Source organism: Urocitellus parryii, chromosome 8 (genome assembly GCF_045843805.1).
Source record: "Urocitellus parryii isolate mUroPar1 chromosome 8, mUroPar1.hap1, whole genome shotgun sequence".
Lineage (NCBI taxonomy): Eukaryota > Metazoa > Chordata > Mammalia > Rodentia > Sciuridae > Urocitellus > Urocitellus parryii.
In genome coordinates this window covers 11,582,046-11,601,079 of record NC_135538.1, presented here as the reverse complement: position 1 = coordinate 11,601,079, position 19,034 = coordinate 11,582,046, and the positions used below count along the sequence as shown (strand labels likewise).

Genomic DNA, 19,034 nt, shown 5'->3' with positions numbered 1-19,034 from the left:
GAGAGAGAGAGAGAGAGAGAGAGAGAGAGAGAAAGAAAGAAAGAAGAAGGAGGAGGAGGAGGAGGAGGAGGAGGAGGAAGGGGAGGGGAAGGGAGGAGAGGGGAAGGGAGGGGAGAGAGGGAGAGGGAGAGGAAGGGAGGGAGGGAGAGAGAGAGGGGGAAGGAGGGGGGAGGGAACACATACAACGTGGACAACAGCAAAGGAATGCAGGAGGATGCAGTCAGAATAGGTCTGAGGGCAGATCACTGTGATCCTAGCTGGAGCCTGTCCAGGGATGGGGCTGGGGGCGGGTAGGAGCCTCCAGGCAGTGCCCAAAGGTCTGTCAGAGGCTGGCACTGCAAACACAGACCACCCTGATGGAGCCTGGCCCTGGGGAGGCCAGAGACATGGGCAGCTAGATAATGATGTGTCAAAAACCTCTTCCATCTGTTGTCAAAGGTTTTGATGAGCAAGAAATATACTCTATCTGTGTACTCTGGGGAGCTGGCACACAGCAGATACCCAGTGAACACAGTCCATGAAAACAGAGTGCCCTGGTTAGAGTGTGAAAGAAAATGGAATAAAGTTAAAACCAAGGCTTGGGTGTGGCCTGCTTTACATTTCCTTTTTCACATTTAGAAAAAGAAATGCTTTATAAGAGTTTATCCCATGTATATGGTATTGTAAAAATGACGAGTTTACTTGCACAGAATCTAAAACATTTGAAAATCTGAAACAAAGAAATTAGAACTAAGAAAAGGTGACTAGGTTCAAATTTTGGAAGAAAGAAGGAAAGTAAAAAAATGACAGTGCACATTATTTAATTCTGTTCAGATAGTCTAAAATATAAACATGTAATAGTGAACCCTTATAGTAAAAGTATAATAAATACTTGTGATATAAATAATGACAAAAGAAACATTTTAAAAAACATGCCCAAAGTACTTACCATCTTCCCAGTGTCTTTTAAGACTTTCTGGAAAAGCCTTTTCTATCTTAAAGGTCAACACATCTCCATGAACAATTCTCAGTTTTCCAGGCGCTGCATCAGAAAGCATCTAGTTTATAAGATCAATAAAATGAGCTCACACACTCAGTACAACAGAACTACAACGTTTAAACCTGTGCATCATTACATCTGCTGGAAAAACCAGAGACCAGAGTGACCGTCCACAAACTGACAGTTTCTTTCCAACACAGGGGGGTTAGGGACAGTCACAGGTGACACAGCAGCAGCTCAGGATTGCACACGTGGCACATGAGTGTAACTCTGGCCCTCAGAATGACTTCTACTTCTGTATAGAACTCAACATAAACTACACTCCTATCTCTAAGTCTTACAATTACAGACTAAGGATGTGATAATGAAATTCTGAGAATTAGGAATAAGAAAAATAAGCTTGAATCCAACTAAATCTTTATAGTCTAGACACCTACACAGAATTCTACACATTACCTAGATCTTTACCTTAATCTACGGGTAGATTAAAACTAAGTAGAAAGTTCCTAGTCAATGCCATGCCCCATTTGGCATTCTGAGACGACCATCACCTAGCAGCCCTAGCCAGAACCTTTCTTGATTCACAGGCATTATCCACCTATGAACTGTCCTGGATGTAACTGTCCTGTGTATATATAGTTCCACACTTGCTCTCTATCAGCCCCTTTCCACCTTTCAGTTATTTGCTTTTTTCCCCTTTCCTTCATTTTTTTTTGTGTGTGTGTGTGGTGGGGGGCGGGGGGTGTACCATGGATTGAACTCAGGGGCACTCGACCAATTTTGCATTTTTTTAGAGGTAGGGTCTCACTTTGCTGAGGCTGGCTTTGAATTTGCAATTTTCCTGCCTCCACCTCCTGAGTGGCTGGGATTACAGGCGTGTGCCACCACGCTCAGCCTTCTAACAGTCTCTTTAAGCAAAAAAGAAAACCAACAACAAAACACGGCTTCCTTTGTAATAGATCTCTCTGTCTTAATTTCATTCACTTTATTACCACACTCTCACAGTACATAATAAAAAGCTGGTACTTGGTTTGCAAAGGCCATATAAATAAGCCAACTATAAATCTGCATTATGTGTCCCTACGCCCAATACAAAACTTGATCCTCAGTAAAACAGAAAGCATGCAGCTCCTAGCCTACAAAACTTAAAATGCCAGAGTGAGCTTGCCAGATGAGACGTCACTCCAAAGCAGACTGCAAGGAAGAGATGATCCTCCTCCTACAGCAAGTCTCAGCTCAGGGGGCCCAGAGAACCTTGGTCTAGCTCAGCTGCCGAAATTCTAGAACCTGTTGAGGGCTACACAGGGATTTTCAGTCAACAGGTCAAGGGGGACTCTGTCCTTCTTCTAGTTCCATAAGCTGACCTTCTCTCCTAATACCCTGTCCTCACCTATTTCAGGCAACTAACAGGAAGGATGAAGAGGTGTCAGAAGTCAGGAGTCAGGCAGCAGCTCTCCACTATGCCTTGCCTGTGACCCTGAAGGCACTTAAGATCAGAGTTCATGTGCTTAGTCTCCTTCCTCGGCAACAGCATGAGCGCCTTAAGGCAGCACCTCTTTCCTATGTACTTGAGCAGCACCTGCATTAGGTACTAATGAATATTAAATAAGGAATGAACACACAAATGATCAAACAGCATTCAGCTTCTTGGAAGCTGGCTCCCAAAACGTGGGGTCTAGAAACTTGCAAAGATTTACTTCACTAGTAAATGAGGTAGAATTATATAAATAATATTTCAGAAATACATAGCTGAAATGCTTATATAGTTAAGAGAATAAACATTTTAAGTTTGGAATCTTCTAGTTTTACTGGTTAACCATTGCAGTTTAGCAAACCTAACAGCATACCTTTGGTACTAACATACTTTGGGATTATTTTAAATTACCATGATTTGCTAAAACTTAACTTGATGGGCTTCAGCCGATAAATCTCAGAAAACATAATAATCATAATATACTAAAGAGCTAGCTCTTTATAGGACATGCTCTTACTATATAAACACTGAGAATTTAATGACAGCATTGACCAAGATTAGAGAAAGCTAAAATTTCTTGATAACTATGTTTCACATAATTAAAACAAAACAAATTAGCATTTCAAAAACAAAGTGGCAGAACTAAAAGTTTATGTTACATGATGTTAATATACAGAAAGTAATTAAGTAATTTGTAATCAGGACTAAAAACAATGTAAATTCGACTGTTTGGTGTTAATTCATGTGCTCTGACAGCCACACTTGAAGCATTAACTTTTTCCACACTCACAAACACAACTGCATACCAGAAAACTGACAAAGACACGAACCTACTCTCTTTTCCTAGGTTAAAGTTTCATGTCTCCTCTATTTCTTCTGAATTCCCAGTTAGGTTTAGGTCTCCGTCAATGATAGCCCTGTGCTCCAGCTCCCTCTGTGACTCCCCACTGCAGGAGGAATGGCTGCTGGTGTTCGCTGACTTCCCTGAAGACCTTGGGGCAATTCTGAGGGGACAGTGCAGGACAGACTGACTGACACTGCCATTACAGACCGAGCCTTCTACCCAGAAAGGACAGGGGACTCTGCAAACTAGTCAAAGAGGAATGCTTTCACCACTGAAACACTGCTGGAGGGGGATGTGGCCGGGTGGAAGGATCCCTGTTGCTGCCCTTCAACAACATGCCCAAGGTGTGACCACATAATGCGCCCAGAAGCACAGTCCATGGTGAGACCATAAGTGTGGGCACCTGATTTCAGCCAGGTGAGTATTCATAGATACTCTTAACCTGGTCCATCATTTAAATTTCCAAAATGAGAGGGTCTTCAAGTAAAAGACTTTCATTAACTAGGACTACAAAATAAAGAGAAAACCAAACCATGAAAAGGAGAAGAATGTATTTTTTTACACGTGTGCTAAGAATCCTATCGTTACAATTGTTAACACTCATGATTTGCATAATGAAATACATAAACCTTACTCTCTATTAGAAGTAATTAGACCAAGTCTCCAAGAGAGTCATTTTTCTTTTTCCTGAAACCAGGTTTTGTAAAGGGTACATGGAACAATATAATGGATAGTGCCATTCTATGGCCATTAAAAAAATAAAACACAAAACTCCTTTAACAAGTCAGTCCCAGTAAAAGCTTTTCTGTAGGCGGGTAAGTAACAGTGGTCCACCTGGGTAGCTTTTTTGGTGATTTAATTTGATGAGGAAAGAACAAATTTTTGAGAACAAAGAACCACATGTAAAATGGATATTTTGTGCATTTTATGCCACCTCCTCAGGGAGAGGAGCTCATGGCAGTCAACACTTAGAGTGGGCTAGGCATTCATCACCTACTTCGATTTGCCGTAGAGTAGGGCCTGAATGCTGCTGGAATAAAAACTCGCAAAAGGGCTGGGCAAAACTGTCTCACAAGTAAAATGAGAATGAAAAAATATACAATTAAAATACAACACGTAAAAACTTAAGGTCTTTACTTTTATGTAGACTACACAAAAAACAGCAGTGCTGTTATTCAACAGGAGCTTAATATCACAACACTTTTTTAGGGAGAAGACTATAGCATGACTTTAGTCAGTGTGCTTGTTGGTTAGACTGAATCAAATATGTATGGTAAGAGCTTGTGTACTTGACCTCATTAAGGAATCTAATGTCTGCTTACGTATACTTCCCACACAACATTTACTCCTTTATTTGTTAACATTTCTTAAGAAAATCAGAGTGGCATCTTTTTAGACTACACTGGACAATTCTCCTAAGCAGAAAGCATTGCTCCTGCTTTTCGTGATGCTGTCGGTCACTGCTGCCTGAAGAGCTGTGGCCTCGTGGGCACAGAGGTGCACTGGAGTTGGTATTATTTTAAATTACCATGATTAGCTCTCTACTTGATTTATAGCTTTTCTGTTACTGTAATAACTGCTACCAACACTGACCTTTATCCTTCTCCTTCAGTGGACTGCAAACCACTGCAGCTGTTTGGCACATTTTGTTTAACCAAGTCTGTCTGTGCTGTGATTAACTGTGGTCACCTCAGTTAGGCATGTCTCAAGTGAACAGTCACGTCAAAACAGAAAGTCAGATAATTGCTCTTTTTGAATAATTTGCTAGAGATGAAATAATTTCAAAATTTTATTATCTCTAACTAAAAAGAGCTTTCTCTACAAGAATGTGTGAATTACTTTGTCCCTTATAAAATGACAGTATTTGCTTTGCATCTGGAATGCCCCCCAAGAGCTTATGGACTATGCAGCAATGTTCAGATGTGAAATGATTAGATCATAATAAGAAAATCTGACCTATCAGTGGATTAATACATCTGATGGATTAATAACTGGAGGTGGTGAAAACTGTAGGAGGTGAGGCGTGGCTGGAAGGAGTGGACTGCAGGAGGCATGGCCTTGGAGCCTGGATCTGCCCCTGGCCCTTCCTGTTTCTCTCTGCTTCCTGGGTGCCACTGGCTGAGCAGCTTTCCTCCACTGTGCCCTATACCATGATGTCTTTGCCTTGGAGCCAACCAACCTCACTGAACCTCTGAAACTGTGGGTCAAAATGTTCCTGTCGGGTATTTTGGTCAAAGTGACAAGAAACTGGCTAACAGACAAGAGGAGGAATAATTATATTAGTAGCAACCATCCACTGGCTCCTGTCAGTACTCCAGGTTCTTTACGTCAATTTCTACCTGCCCTTGTAATCTCCACAAAACATAACTATTAATCCTGCTGCATATGGGAAAACTGAAGCTAAAAAAAAAAAGCTGAACATCAAGTTCAAGGTCACAAAACTAGTAAATGGCATATCTGAGATCTGAACACCAGTTTGATTCTCAATCCCATGAACTTTCCACTATGCTTATGAAAAGAAATAATCCCTGCATTAACCTATTATAAAATGCAGACATTATCTAATATTATCTATCAATAGTCAATGACATACCTTCTGTCTCCAAAATTCCATGAAACAAGCATAAAATTTAACAGTCAGTAAGAGTCCTTGAGTTTCCTACTTTGGCCAAGATGGAGCATTAGGGACCAAATATATTCTTCTAACTTAATCTAGTAACAAAAAGGCACAAAATACTCAAAACAAGAATTTTCAGATAATGGACAACAAGAAATACAAACATTCTGAAGCTCCAAGAAGCTTCATGGACCTCGTACAGAAAACATGAAGAAAACTACACCAAGACACATCATGACCAAATTGCTCAAAACCACTGGTAAAGAGAAAATCTTCAAAGCAATCATTAGAGAAAATGGAGGCACAAAGATAAGATGACAAGAGATTTCTTGTACGGGAGCAATATCTTCAGGGCACTAGAGCTTCCAGCACATTATTACTCAAAACAGTCAAAAAGGGGCTGGGGTGTGGTTCACTGATAGAGGCTTGCGTAGCACATGTGAAGCACTGGGACTGATCCTCAGCACCATATGAAAATTAAAAAATTAAAGTTATGACCATCTACAACTAAAATAAACAAACAAACAAACAGGCAAAATGAAGACTTTTCCAGACAAATGAAAAGGCTAAATGATTCATCACCAATAGAACCACACTAAAGAGAATGCTAAAGGAAGTCGTTAAGGCTAAATAAAGGCACTAGATCAAAGTATGGATAAAGAGCTGGAAATGTAACTACGTGAAGAAATATCTAACAAGTTTTTCTCATTGTCTTAATCTTTTTAATACAGAATATTGACTTTTAAAACAAAAGTAACACTGTCTGTAAACTTTATAACATAGGAAAAAGCAAAATGTAGGACAAGATGGTGCAGGGCCTGGCAGGAGATATGCAAAGATGCTGAGGCACAATCTGCAAGCTGTAAGTGAAGTGACAATGCCACTTGGAGACAGACTGCATTAAAGATGTTCACTATAAACTTCAAGTGACCACAAAAATAATGACAATAAGCTACAGACAATAGGTGGAATACTGTACCCCCATCTGCCTGCAAGATGTTTACCCTCTAATCTATGAATCCTTGGGGGAGTGATCTGAGACAGAAAAGGGATTTTGCAGACGTGTTTGAGTTAAAGATATTGGATTGGGGAGATTATCCTGGATTGTTTGGGTCCAATAAAATCACAAGGGTCCTACAAGAGAAAAGCAGCAGGATTAGAGTTAATGGTAGAGATGTAGAAACAAGAGCTGATGAGTATGGGTGGCTCCTAGAAGCTGAAAATCAAGGCATCAGATTCTCTGCTGAAGTCTGTAGAAAAAACACAGCCCTGCCAATCCTGATTTTAGACTTTACAGTCCAAGAACTTTAAGAGAATACAATTTGTCCTTTTAAAGACATTGAATTTACGGTGATTTGTTAGAAAACTAATGCATAAGGTACAGACTGTCAAATCAGAGGGAAAGGACCTGACTAGACACTGCCTACAGAAACCTATTTAAAATATAAAGTAATGAACAGAGAAAAGTGATATAAAAGAGATAGAGTATTCTGACACTGATCAAAAGAAAGCTAGAATAGCTAGGTAATACAAGACAAAGTGATTTCAGAGGATAGAGTATTACCAGGGAACAAAAGATCATTTCATAATAATAAAGGGGTTAATCCACCACAAAGACAAAGCAATCCTAAATGTTCATGAGCCTGATAATAGCACTTCAAACAGATGAAGCACACTGACAGAACTGCAAGGAGAGAGACAAATCCGTGATTATTATTTGGAGATTTCAATACTATTCTCTCAATCAATGACACTTCAGTAGACCAAATAATCACCAAGGATAAAGAAGACCTGAACAACATTAACTTGATTTAATTAAAATATACAGACTGTGTCATCCAAGGACGGCAGAATGCATACTCTTACAGAATACCTGTTCTTTTCAGAAGAATGCATGTTCTCTTTAAGTGCATGAGAACCATCTCCCCAAACAATATTCTAGGCCATGGACTAAATCTGATAAGATTTACCATGCTTTAGGTCACATAAGCAGGTTCTCTAATCACAATCCAATTAAACTTAAAAATAATTACAGACAGAATTGAAAAAAAAATAACCAAATTTGTAAGCTAAATGATACATTTCTAAATCATCCAGAAGTCAAATACAAATCAAAAGGAAAGTGGAGCTGAATGTTAAATGGAAATTCTGAACTACTTCTGAAATATTTCCTTAAGTCTACACCTCAAAACTTCTTTTGAGGGGCTGGGGTGTTGGCTCAGTGACAGAGCACTTGCCTAGCATGTATTAGGCACTGAGTTCAATCCTCAGCACCACATATAAATAAATAAAATAAATAAAAGTACATCAACAACTAAGAAATATATTTTTTAAAAACCCTTCTTTTGAAGTCTTCCTGTAAATTTAGTATCTTAAGGTGTATAATTTCTGAAAGAAAATGAAAATTAAAATACAACATATCAAAACTTGTGGAATTCTGTTAAGCAGTACTTATCAGGAACTTTATAGTACTAAATGTCTACAAGGAAACAAAAAAGCCTCAAATCAATGATCTCAGCTTCCACCTTAAAAAAGCCGTAGAAAGAACAATGAAGCCCAAAGTTAGCAGAAGGAAGGACATGAAGATTTCAGAGCAGAAGCCAACACAATTGAAAACAAAAAACAACAGAGAAAAATCAATGAAACTGAAAGCTTTGTCTGAAGAAGATCAATAAAGTTGACCAGTCTACCGCCAGAGCAATCAGGAAAAAAACAGACGGAAAATGATCAAGACCAAAGAAGGGAAAGGTGACACCGCTACAGGTTCTACAGATGGTCTGACATTAAAAAATATGATTCATGTATTAATGAACTAAAAAGAGAAAAACCATGAGATCATTTCAATAAACTCGGAAAAAGCAGTTTTGCACACTCAATATTTACTCATTATTTCACCCCCCCCCCCCAAAAACAAGTGAAACCTCAGCAAACCAGGAATAGAAGAGACCTTCCTCAGCCTGATACAAGGAGATCTAGAAAAAACCTACAACTCACATCACGGTCTGTGGTCAAGACTGAATGTATTTCACCTAAGGTCAGGGACAACACAGGGGTGTGTATTCCTACTACTGCTATTTCACACTATACTGTGGATCATAGCCAACAATATAAGGCAATCGACCACCAGAAGAATCAACCACAGGTGCTGGAATGTAGAAGGTTAAACTGTGTTCATTTGGTGACAGGATAATGTACACAACAAATACTAAGCCACCAATAAGTGAGTTTAGCAGGGTTGCAAGATACAAAGTCTACCTCTAAAGAATCAACTGTTACGGATACATTTGACAAAATTTGATGCACATGCAAAACTTGCAAGACAAATCAGAGAATATATCCCAACTGATTGAAATGTATGATATGTCAAGATCACTGTACTGTCATGTGTAACTAAGTAAAATAAATTTAAAAAAGAAAATATGGAATATACTACATTCAGAGATGAAGAGAATATATCATTAAGACATCAATTCTCCCCCAAATTAATCTACAGTTTCATTTTTAAAAATCCTGCCAGGCTTTTTAAAAAATGAAAAATTTGATAATCTGATTCTAAAAATATAAGGAAATCAGGATCAAATGACACTGAAAAAGAAGAGTAAGGTTAGAAGACTACATTACTTGACTTCACGTCCAAGTATAAAGATACCATAATCAATGCAGATTGATATTGGTGAAAAGATAAACCTATGAACCAAGGGAACAGAATTCAAGGTCCTGATACAGACTGATACGTATAAGGCAACAATACTAAGCCAATTCAATGAGAAAAGAAAGATGATTTCAACATATGGGGCAAACAAAACAAACCATCAAAAAACCTGAGCCCTCATCTAATAGCACACACAAAAACTCACATGCATCACCCACCTCAATACAAAGGTAAAGCAATAAACATCTTGGGGAGGAAAAAAGGGAACAATTTCTACCAATCCTGATTGGCAAATATTTTAAAAATATGACAGGAAAAGTATCATATTTATTTTTTAATGAATAGAAATGTGTTTAATATTTAAAGATACTGCAGATTCAATAATGTAAAGAGACAATAGGTTGAAGATTGAAATAAATAAAAACAAATATGGGAATTATTTAAATAGTAAATACAGCAGATGTTTATTACTTAGAAAATAGTTATAGTATGTTAGAATTTTTTAATGTTATTTCTTTTTTCCATATTTTTTATTGGTGCATTATACATAGTGGTGGTATTTGTTCTTACATAGTCATACTAAAAGCATATTATAGAGGAAAAACTGATAAATTTTGTGCTCTTCAAAAAACATTGTCAAGAAAATGAAAAGATGAGTGACAGCTGAGGAGACAATATTTGCAAACATGTATCTGAACTATATAAAGATCTCTTAAAATTCAACAAGAAGCAGAGAGAGGTGAAAAAAATTAACAAGCAAAAAAAAAAAAATCTGAACAAATTCTCCATGGAAGATACAGATGGCAAATAAGCACATGAATATATATGCAATATGATTCTTCATTAAAGTAGTGCCAATAAATCACAATAAGATACAATCACTCCTGACTAGGATGTGAAAAACACTATACTATGAACTAGCAAGAAGAAAAACCCTCATGCCCAATGATGGAAATGTAAAAGGGTACAGCTGTCTCCCAACCTATATATCCACACACAGAGTTTCATAGAATGTTCAAATAGCTTTATTTTCATGTTCAATGGTAAAAAAGCACCTGAAGTCCAAAAGTAGGTGGATATATTTACAAAACTGGCATATCCCATAAAATGGAATACTATTAAGCAACAAAAAGACAAACTATTGGTAAGACACCTCAACATGGGTGAATCTCAAGAGTAATTATGCCAAATAGAAAAACATTAGACAATGTTTTCTATTTGGCATACTTAACAATTCCATTAATACGAGCTTCTAAAAAAAAAAAGGAAAACAGTGCAGTGACGAAAGCAATCCAATGGTTGCCTGGAGACAGGGAAGGGGAGGAGAGGGGATGGGTTCCTAGGAACACAGGCACTCTTCATGGAGAAATTCACTATGTTGACTGCGGTGAGGGTTTTGTGTGATCTTACATATGTCAGAACTCAGTGATTTTTATATTTGCAACATAGGCAATTTACTGAGCATCAACTGCACCTCAATAAAGGTATAAAACAAAATATTAGCATGGCAAATTCTTCATAAATATTTTCTATTGTTGTTATTAATGTATGAAACCTTTAAAAAAGACAAAAATGAAGAAGAATCTGAACTGTCTGAAGGGAACACGTTATTGATGAAGTTATCTCCAGCTCAGAAATGACAGGAGAACCCATCAAGGCTTCAAGCTCCCTGTGCTGTCTGGAATCTCTTTACTCCCCTCCAAGGCACAGAGAATCCACTCAGCCATAAAAATGTAAAAAACAAATAAGACAAAACACCAAAAAATGAACACCAAGAACCACACAATTGGAATGTTACAACATCAAGAGAAAGAAACCCCAGGTGCCCGATGCAGGCTGGAGGAGTGGGAGAAAGCCCCACCACTTCCACAGCACTGCGGTTTCCATTGCGCCGGGAGTCACGTTAATCTTGCCCCACACTCATTCCAGATGAGCAGTCTCCTGATCAATCCTGAGTCACCAGAGGCGCCTTTATTACTGTGGACAACAATTTAACCATTTATTTATAATTCAGATTTACCAAGTGCTTGCTAAGTGTCAGGCACAGAACCGCGCCGTGCTGTGTTCGGGAATCAGACACGGTTTCTCACCTCCATAGCACTAAGTTATCACCAGCCTTCCTTCCCTGAGCTGCCTCCTGATTACACTATGTGAACTAAATTAAGCTACAAATGATACACTTTCAGCCAGAAGACTTTTTATAAATTATTATACTTTCTTTAAAAAGTAATTCTATTAGCTTAGAAACCACTAAAATGGAATCCTTAAAATAGATCACTCTTCTTCTGCTTTTACTCAGTTTTATGATTAATTTAGGACCTCTAATAGAAAGTAGTTTTACATATTGAAACATTCTTTATAGGAAAAAGAAGCCTATTTGATAATTTAGTACCCAACATTTCTTTTTAAGGTGAGTTCCTTTTCTGCACAGAAGACACTAAGAATTAATTTTACTTCTTCTGAAATGGATGAGCAGTCAAATATATATCTCCTATAATTCACCTCGAATTTAGCCTTGATATTGGGAAAAAAGAGCACAAAATTTCTGATAACCCATAAGACATTTATTTTACTATCGAATGACTCCTTTAGTCAGCTCACATGACACACAGATACATACACAGTTACAGAGGCCGACTGCCTTCTTAGTTCCCGTGGAGTCACCACTTGACACCTGTTCTGCAGCAGGCACTGCCACCTGTAGTGCAGATTCAGCAAGGAAACCAACACACTGAACTCTCTACCCTCACGGCACCTACATTCCAGAGGAGTGAACGGAGAAACGAGGAGAACACATACACCATGTCCAGTGATGTGAAATCTAATGAGATAAAGTACGGTAGAGGGTTACAAGGCACGGACTGGAGGACCGGGGCAGGGGGTTGAGAGATGGGGGCACTGGTCTTTAAAACAGCCTGTCTTCAAAGATCTTCAGATCAGATCACAGGGGAGAATATGTAAATTTAAGTTGGAAGTTACAGAAAACTGTTTCACCCCTTTGCCTAATAAAAAAGAATGAATGTAACAGATGAGGAAATTTGAGGGTTAAAAAAAATCCCTTTAAGGGAGAAAAAGTCAGACAAGTACTCCTCATATCCAGAAAATGCTACAACAAACCTGAAGGAAATTAAGCAGTATCCAATTTCTTTTTATCATCTCATGAGCTCATCAATAATAACATTATTCCCACTTCCACCTCAAGTTGAGACACAGTTCTTAAAACAAGAACATGCCTGAAAGCAAAAATCACTACTAAATCCCACATTTGATCAAGAAATACGTACCACGTTACAATCTCAAAATAAATCATTATACAATTCTTTAAGGCCTAAATACCAGATAAAGATGAGAAATAAATTGTTGTTTCTAAAAAATATGATGTATGCACACAAACTCCTACATCTTTAAACAAATTTTCTCATACTGCTCTGACAGGATTTAAACATTTTTCTATTAATATACACACAAATAAATATTAAAATATACTAATTTTAAACCAATTTGCCCTCTTCTATGGAAGAAAGAATGTGGATACTTTTATTGTTCTATTTTAGTCACATAATAAACTGTCAAAGGCTCAGGGCTCTTTCAATGTTTCAGAATTACACAGGAATCAAACAGAGGCCCTTAAGTCATTAAGTGCCCCCTATGAGGAACTCCCTTTACACGATGCCTGACATAATCAGTTCCACTGTTTGCAGAGGTTTTAAAAACTTAAGTCCCTCCTATTTCAAATCCATGATCCTGTCTCCCTCAATTCCCACCTGTTTTAGTTCTTAGAAAAGATCAAAACAAACTTATTCTCTCTACCGCCAGCCTCTGATAGGCAGCTAGGAAGACCCTCCCTCAAGGTTTCTTCTCTCCCGCTAAAATATACCATTCTTTCACATATTTCCCATGTAATAATAGTATCTGTGTTTTAAAGGTGTACCACTTCATTCAAACCTTATCCTAAATCTATAAGCAGAATGATATAACTTCATTTCCTCACTTACATAATTCTCTTATAAGAATGTTTAAGCTTAACAATTAGTCTCTCTAGACAAATGAATGTCTTCTCTGTCTTTTGCTTGTGGAAATGCATTTTGAACCTAAATGAATGAGGTTCACAAAAATCATGCCAATGAGTCATTTCTGGCCATTATTGATTTTCACTTTTTTTAAGGAGCAGACATGATATACACAGACAATGATAAGTGATTTAAAAAAAAAAGGTAACTGAAAACATTTTAGCATTATTGTATTTTCAAGCAGTAGTCAACAGACCATCTGGGGATGCTTTATAGAATGCAGATTTCTAGACCTCTCTGTACAGAATCAAAATCTCTGTGATTCTGATCTGTAGTCTAGGAGCAATTTACGTAACCCAGAGGCCTAAGAACAATGGCCTAATATTTTAAATCGTGTTTTTGCTCCCTAATAGACACTTTAAGTATCTTACCTGTAATCCAGGAATAAATCGAGTATCCTTTTCAACCACCAAGAGATCAGCAACATTGGCATTGAGAATGGACCTTGTGATTCCCCCTGGCCCGGGACCCACTTCATAAACATAAGCATTTGTCAGATTGCCAGCTTTCCTTACAATTTTATCTAGAGGGAAAAAAAAGTTTAATTATCTGATCATCTTGGCAAATTTCAATGTTTAAACTTTAAACTGTACTAATTCTTTAACAAAGACAGGATTATCATAGCACATTTCCTTAAATTCAGCAAAATGACATTCACAATCGGAATCTTCCATGCTGCTAGTTGAAGGTGCAAAAGCAAAAAGTGCAATCAGTCTCCATTTTTACCCACAGACACCTATTTGGTAGTCAGATGGCAATGGTAACACGTTCCTGGGTGATAAGACTCTCAGAAATTTTAATTTTTGGACAATTTCAGATAAAGGTTAAATTCAGCATTCAAGGTTTTCTAAGCTTTGCAAATATTCATGCTAACATGAAAATAATAATTTTTCGAATAGTCAATTTAAGTCAGCAGACCTTAAGAAATCAGAAGGGTAGAATACTGTTTCATTGCAACTTATCATTACTTCTGGAAAAACACACAATGTGTTGGTCTTATCGACTGACATTAAAATCTGATCAACTGGGCCTTCTAGGATAGGAAATTTAGCTACTAAAAACACACCAGCACTTTTCCTCTGACATAAAGTTCCAACTTTGCTTATTTTTGGTACGCTTATGTAAGCTGAAAGGCAAAAATTCTCTTTCAAAGATAGTCTTTTAATGGATGCAGGGAGGGAATTAGCATGCACTGACCATATATGTTATAGGTGATTTTCATACATCCTCTCACCAAATTCCTCCTATTCATAACTAACAGCTACTCTTCCAATTTAATTTCTCTGAACTTTACAATTTCCTTGTCTATTGTTTTATTTGTACACAGTCACCTAAAAAAGCAATGGCAGAGAAAAAAACTCCAATTCAGGTGTAAATTATAAAGCCAGTATTTGCTCCCTTACAGCTACCAAATGTCTTAGAGGGAACAAGAATGATTAATTAAGCATAGGCTTTATGTAGTGAATTTAAGATTCTCATTTTAAAAAAATGTAAAGCTATGACAGTAGGCAGGACAGTGTTTTCACCCTCAAACTTCTCAGGCATTCAAATACAAATGAATATCAAAGATGTAATGTCAAATCATTGAGTGAGTGTCCATCTTGGTCTGCTCCTACATGTACTTTAATCTCCCTGTGTGCTTTGGTTCTTACAGGAAGAGTGAATTATTATCATCTACAATCTGGAACTTATTCCTGAGGCTCAGGAAAGACTCACAGGAGGGCTGGGGATGTGGCTCAAGTGGTAGCCAGCTTGCCTAGCATGCATGAGGCACTGGGTTCGATTCTCGGCATTACGTAAAAATAAAATAAAGATATTGTGTCCACCTAAAACTAAAAAATAAATATTAAAAAAAAGATTCACAGGAGAAAATGTAAATGAAGCTTCTTTTTGCTGTTAAAATAAAAAGACCTGTTATCTTCAGCCCTAAGAATGGTTTTTATATTTAGCATGTGGCCTATAACTAGTTCAAAGGCTGGTACTAATTAACCCAAAGAATGTTGGAAAATGGGCAATCTTTTAAAGCTCTTGTAGTAGGCCCCTCTTCTAAATAAATGATGATTTGAGTGGAATTAGACTGTTTAATCCAAAATGATACTGCTACAGACAAAATGAAAAATTCAGGTCCAAGAAATTAAAACAACTTATTTATGCTTTATAGACTGTGCATCATTTAATAGAAACGTTATGGGTGATTCACCGATTTTTAAAACTTCTACAGGGAGGCCAAATAGTAAACTGAAATATCAAATCTCAAAACATGAGTACTGCAGCAGTGAATCAGTGCACATATTTATAATAGAGCTTACAGCGATCTCATACAAAAAAAAAAAGGGGGTGGTAAACAAACATAAAAACGTATCAACTCATGCACCTCAAACTGGTGAATTTCACTGTTTATAAATCTTACCTCAAAAAGTCACTTAAAAAAAATAAGGCGTGGGAATGTAAACTACCTGCTCCCTCTCATAGCTTGTGCAATATGTATTTACTGATTATTTGCACCCTCGAGGATTTCTTAGACTCAACAAATGTTTAAATAACAAATCCTACAAAGATTTCAAAACGAGTTATGGCTAAAAGCTGCACACGACTTTAAGCCCTAGTAGGTTCAAACTGCACGACAGGCAAATCTGATGGGCACGTGCAGGCCCGCGGCGGAGCGTAGTGAGCAAGACTCCACCGCCCCCAGCCCGTGGGGAGCTCAGCGCCCGCACCGCCAGCCTTCGCGCGCCGACACCCCAGCACGCCGGGCTCCGTGCAGACGTCGCGCTTCACGTGTCTGGGCCGGCGGGACTCCGGACTTCTGTCGTGCAAAGCGAAGTGAGGACCTGACCGAATGCAGGTCGCCCACCTACACAGACAGGGCTGTCCCTTAAGACCCGCCGGCGAGGTCCCAGCGAAACCCCTCGCTGCAACCCCTGGGGCACCGGGGATACCACGGGGGCGCACTGGCTAATGCATCCACCTGTCAGCCTCAAATCCAGAAGAAAATTCTGGGATAGCTGCTTCGCTGCTTGCAGTCTGAATAACTTAATGAGTTCCCGAATGGTGGGCAGCGGCGGGAGACGGAAGCTGCTGAGGTTCCCGGAGGCAGCCATTAGCCCCACAACACACCACCCGGCCTTTCCCGGATCCCCCCCAACCTCCGAAACGCGCGGCGGGGGAGGAGCCTGAGGCAGTAGGTTCCGCCTCCTGGCTCTCCTTATTGGTTGGCTGTCCTCCCCGGAAGTGACGAGAGGACAGGAAATCCGGGTGTGCTGATTGAGCACGCGCTGTGTCCCGCGGAGAGCGGTGCAGGATGGGTGCGCGGTGGTTTCCGCCCTGGAGCGCGAGGAGGGTCCGTGGGGCTGGATTCTCGCGAGTGGGCGGGGTCTGGGAGAGTTGGGGAGCTCCGCAGCCCGGTCGCCGTGGGGCGGCGCAGGCCTTTGCGTTCCAGGTGCGGGTCTGTGACAGGTGGAATGCGGGTGACTGGCGGTAAAACTCCATGTTGGCTGGGTGTTTTAAGAACTCAGCTGGCAGGTGCTGCACGGCACGTACGTAACTGCCGTCAGCCTCAGTCCTTAATCTGTTAAATGGCCCTCTTGTCTACTTGCAAGTTGTAAGCCCCGATTGAGAGGCCCCCAAGTGTGCGAAGTTAGAACATGGTGGAATGCGGGGCACCGGGCGGACGCTCAGTGGTGGTGGGCATTACAAGTTAGGTGGCAGGTGGAGGCGATTCATTTCAGCACATTGGTTGAGAGGGCCAGCATTAGAAGGCAGTTCCTCGGGCCCTTCACACTGTATCCAATGGAGGGGAAACCCACCTTCTTCATGTTAAATTAACCTGAGTTTCGCCCGAGTTACCTCCACTCTAGAGTCCCTCGTGGGGTACTGTGGCCTGGTGTAGTACCTAACCTGAAAACCTAATCTGGGAGTATCCATTTTTAACAGCGTCGTCTCAGCTGATTACAACAGCAGGGCTCTCGCAAACTGCTGGCGGACAAAGGATTCAAATAAGGCAAAAACATCTATGTAATCAGGCGTCTGTGTACTTCATTATTGTTTTCTGTCCATGAATCCTGCCAAACGACGTTGCTGGCTGGCGTTCTTTGAACCTGTTGTGGTTCTGGAGGCTGCCTAATCTTAGAATCGTGAATAAAAGTCAGGATCTTTAATCTGAGTTTGTTGTAATGTTGTCTTGTAGTATTTTAGACTTTGGAAAGTGTTTTCAGATGCAGTGACTTTAAAAAAAAAAAAAAGACTTATTACAGCCTTGTGGAATAGGACAAGTAATACTAACCTCAGTGTACTAAGTTTTTAAAAAGTTATTGGAAAACCAATATGTTGAAGTGAGAATTCCCTTGAAATTCCAGTGGAGACCCCAACCACCTTCTCTTATAGCTATCTTAGAACTCTGAGGTAATCTGAGACAGCTTCTAGCGTTAGAAAATAGAGATGTGACCCCCATAGTGGTAAGGAGATTTGCCTGATGCGGCATCAAAAACGTAGGTTGAAAGTTTGAACTCTCGACCCAGAGGTCTTATCTACCATAACACACTAGACCTGGAAAAACATTCGCTCGTTTTATCTTCGCCATTTTGTTTTCCTATCACAGTTTTTATGAGAATGAGATTTACTGTGAGGAAATGAAGGTGAGCTGCTCAGGGTCACATAGCAAAGTACATGAAAAAGGCAACCTGAGTTTTTTCCTCATCTGAGTTCCTGTCTTATTTGCCATATCTCTCAACTACTGTATCAGCTTAAATTATTTTTTAAATGAATTAATTTAGGTTAGTTTTATAGCACTATTTAAATACATAGAAATAAGAATCTAGGTATAAATTTAAACTTACAATCTTCATATGACTATTTAAAACACAATTACAATAAATCTATACAAACTTACAAAGCCAAAACCAATTCTCTTATTAATTTACAATGATGATTGATGTTAAATCACTACTCTTAATGCTGGCTGGCTGGCAGGATTCCTTTTTCTTTCAAATTCAACTTATCAATGCTGTAGTGTGCCACATTTTGATTGAATATTCTCATCAGTTTTCTGGATTCAAAATACTAACAAATCTTTGTTCAAATTTTTTGTCATTATCATTTGGGAGAAGATGGATGTTACACATTAAGTCTGCCTATGTCTGTTTTCATTAACTTGAAAACAATTGAAATTGAATTATTTGGTATCAATTCTGCTATGAGTACATCTACTGCCTCAAGTCATAAGGAGGATATTCAGATGACCCAAAATATAAACACATAAACTTCTTACAAGATTAACAGCAGCCTTTAAAATATATTTAAAAAATAAATTCAAAAGTGCAAAAACACAGTGTCATGGAGAATTTGTAGATTCCTGAGAATTTGTCCCCAGATCTAAATAGGGATTTGTCTTAAACCATGC

At 38.9% G+C, this 19,034-nt stretch overlaps 1 protein-coding gene across 1 annotated transcript in view; it reads right to left on the bottom strand.

Moving 5' to 3' along the window:
• The window catches only part of Tfb1m (transcription factor B1, mitochondrial), a 45,929-nt gene extending 29,137 nt beyond the window's left edge, over positions 1 to 16,792 (bottom strand). The window contains exons 1-3 of the mRNA XM_026393824.2: positions 16,605 to 16,792; positions 14,008 to 14,159; positions 929 to 1,037 (exon numbers count right to left, since the gene is read on the bottom strand). Coding sequence (XP_026249609.2) covers positions 929 to 1,037; positions 14,008 to 14,159; positions 16,605 to 16,737 — 394 coding nt within the window. The 5' untranslated portion in view covers positions 16,738 to 16,792. The remainder of the gene's footprint in view (positions 1 to 928; positions 1,038 to 14,007; positions 14,160 to 16,604) is intronic.
• Between the last annotated feature and the right edge of the window lie 2,242 nt (positions 16,793 to 19,034).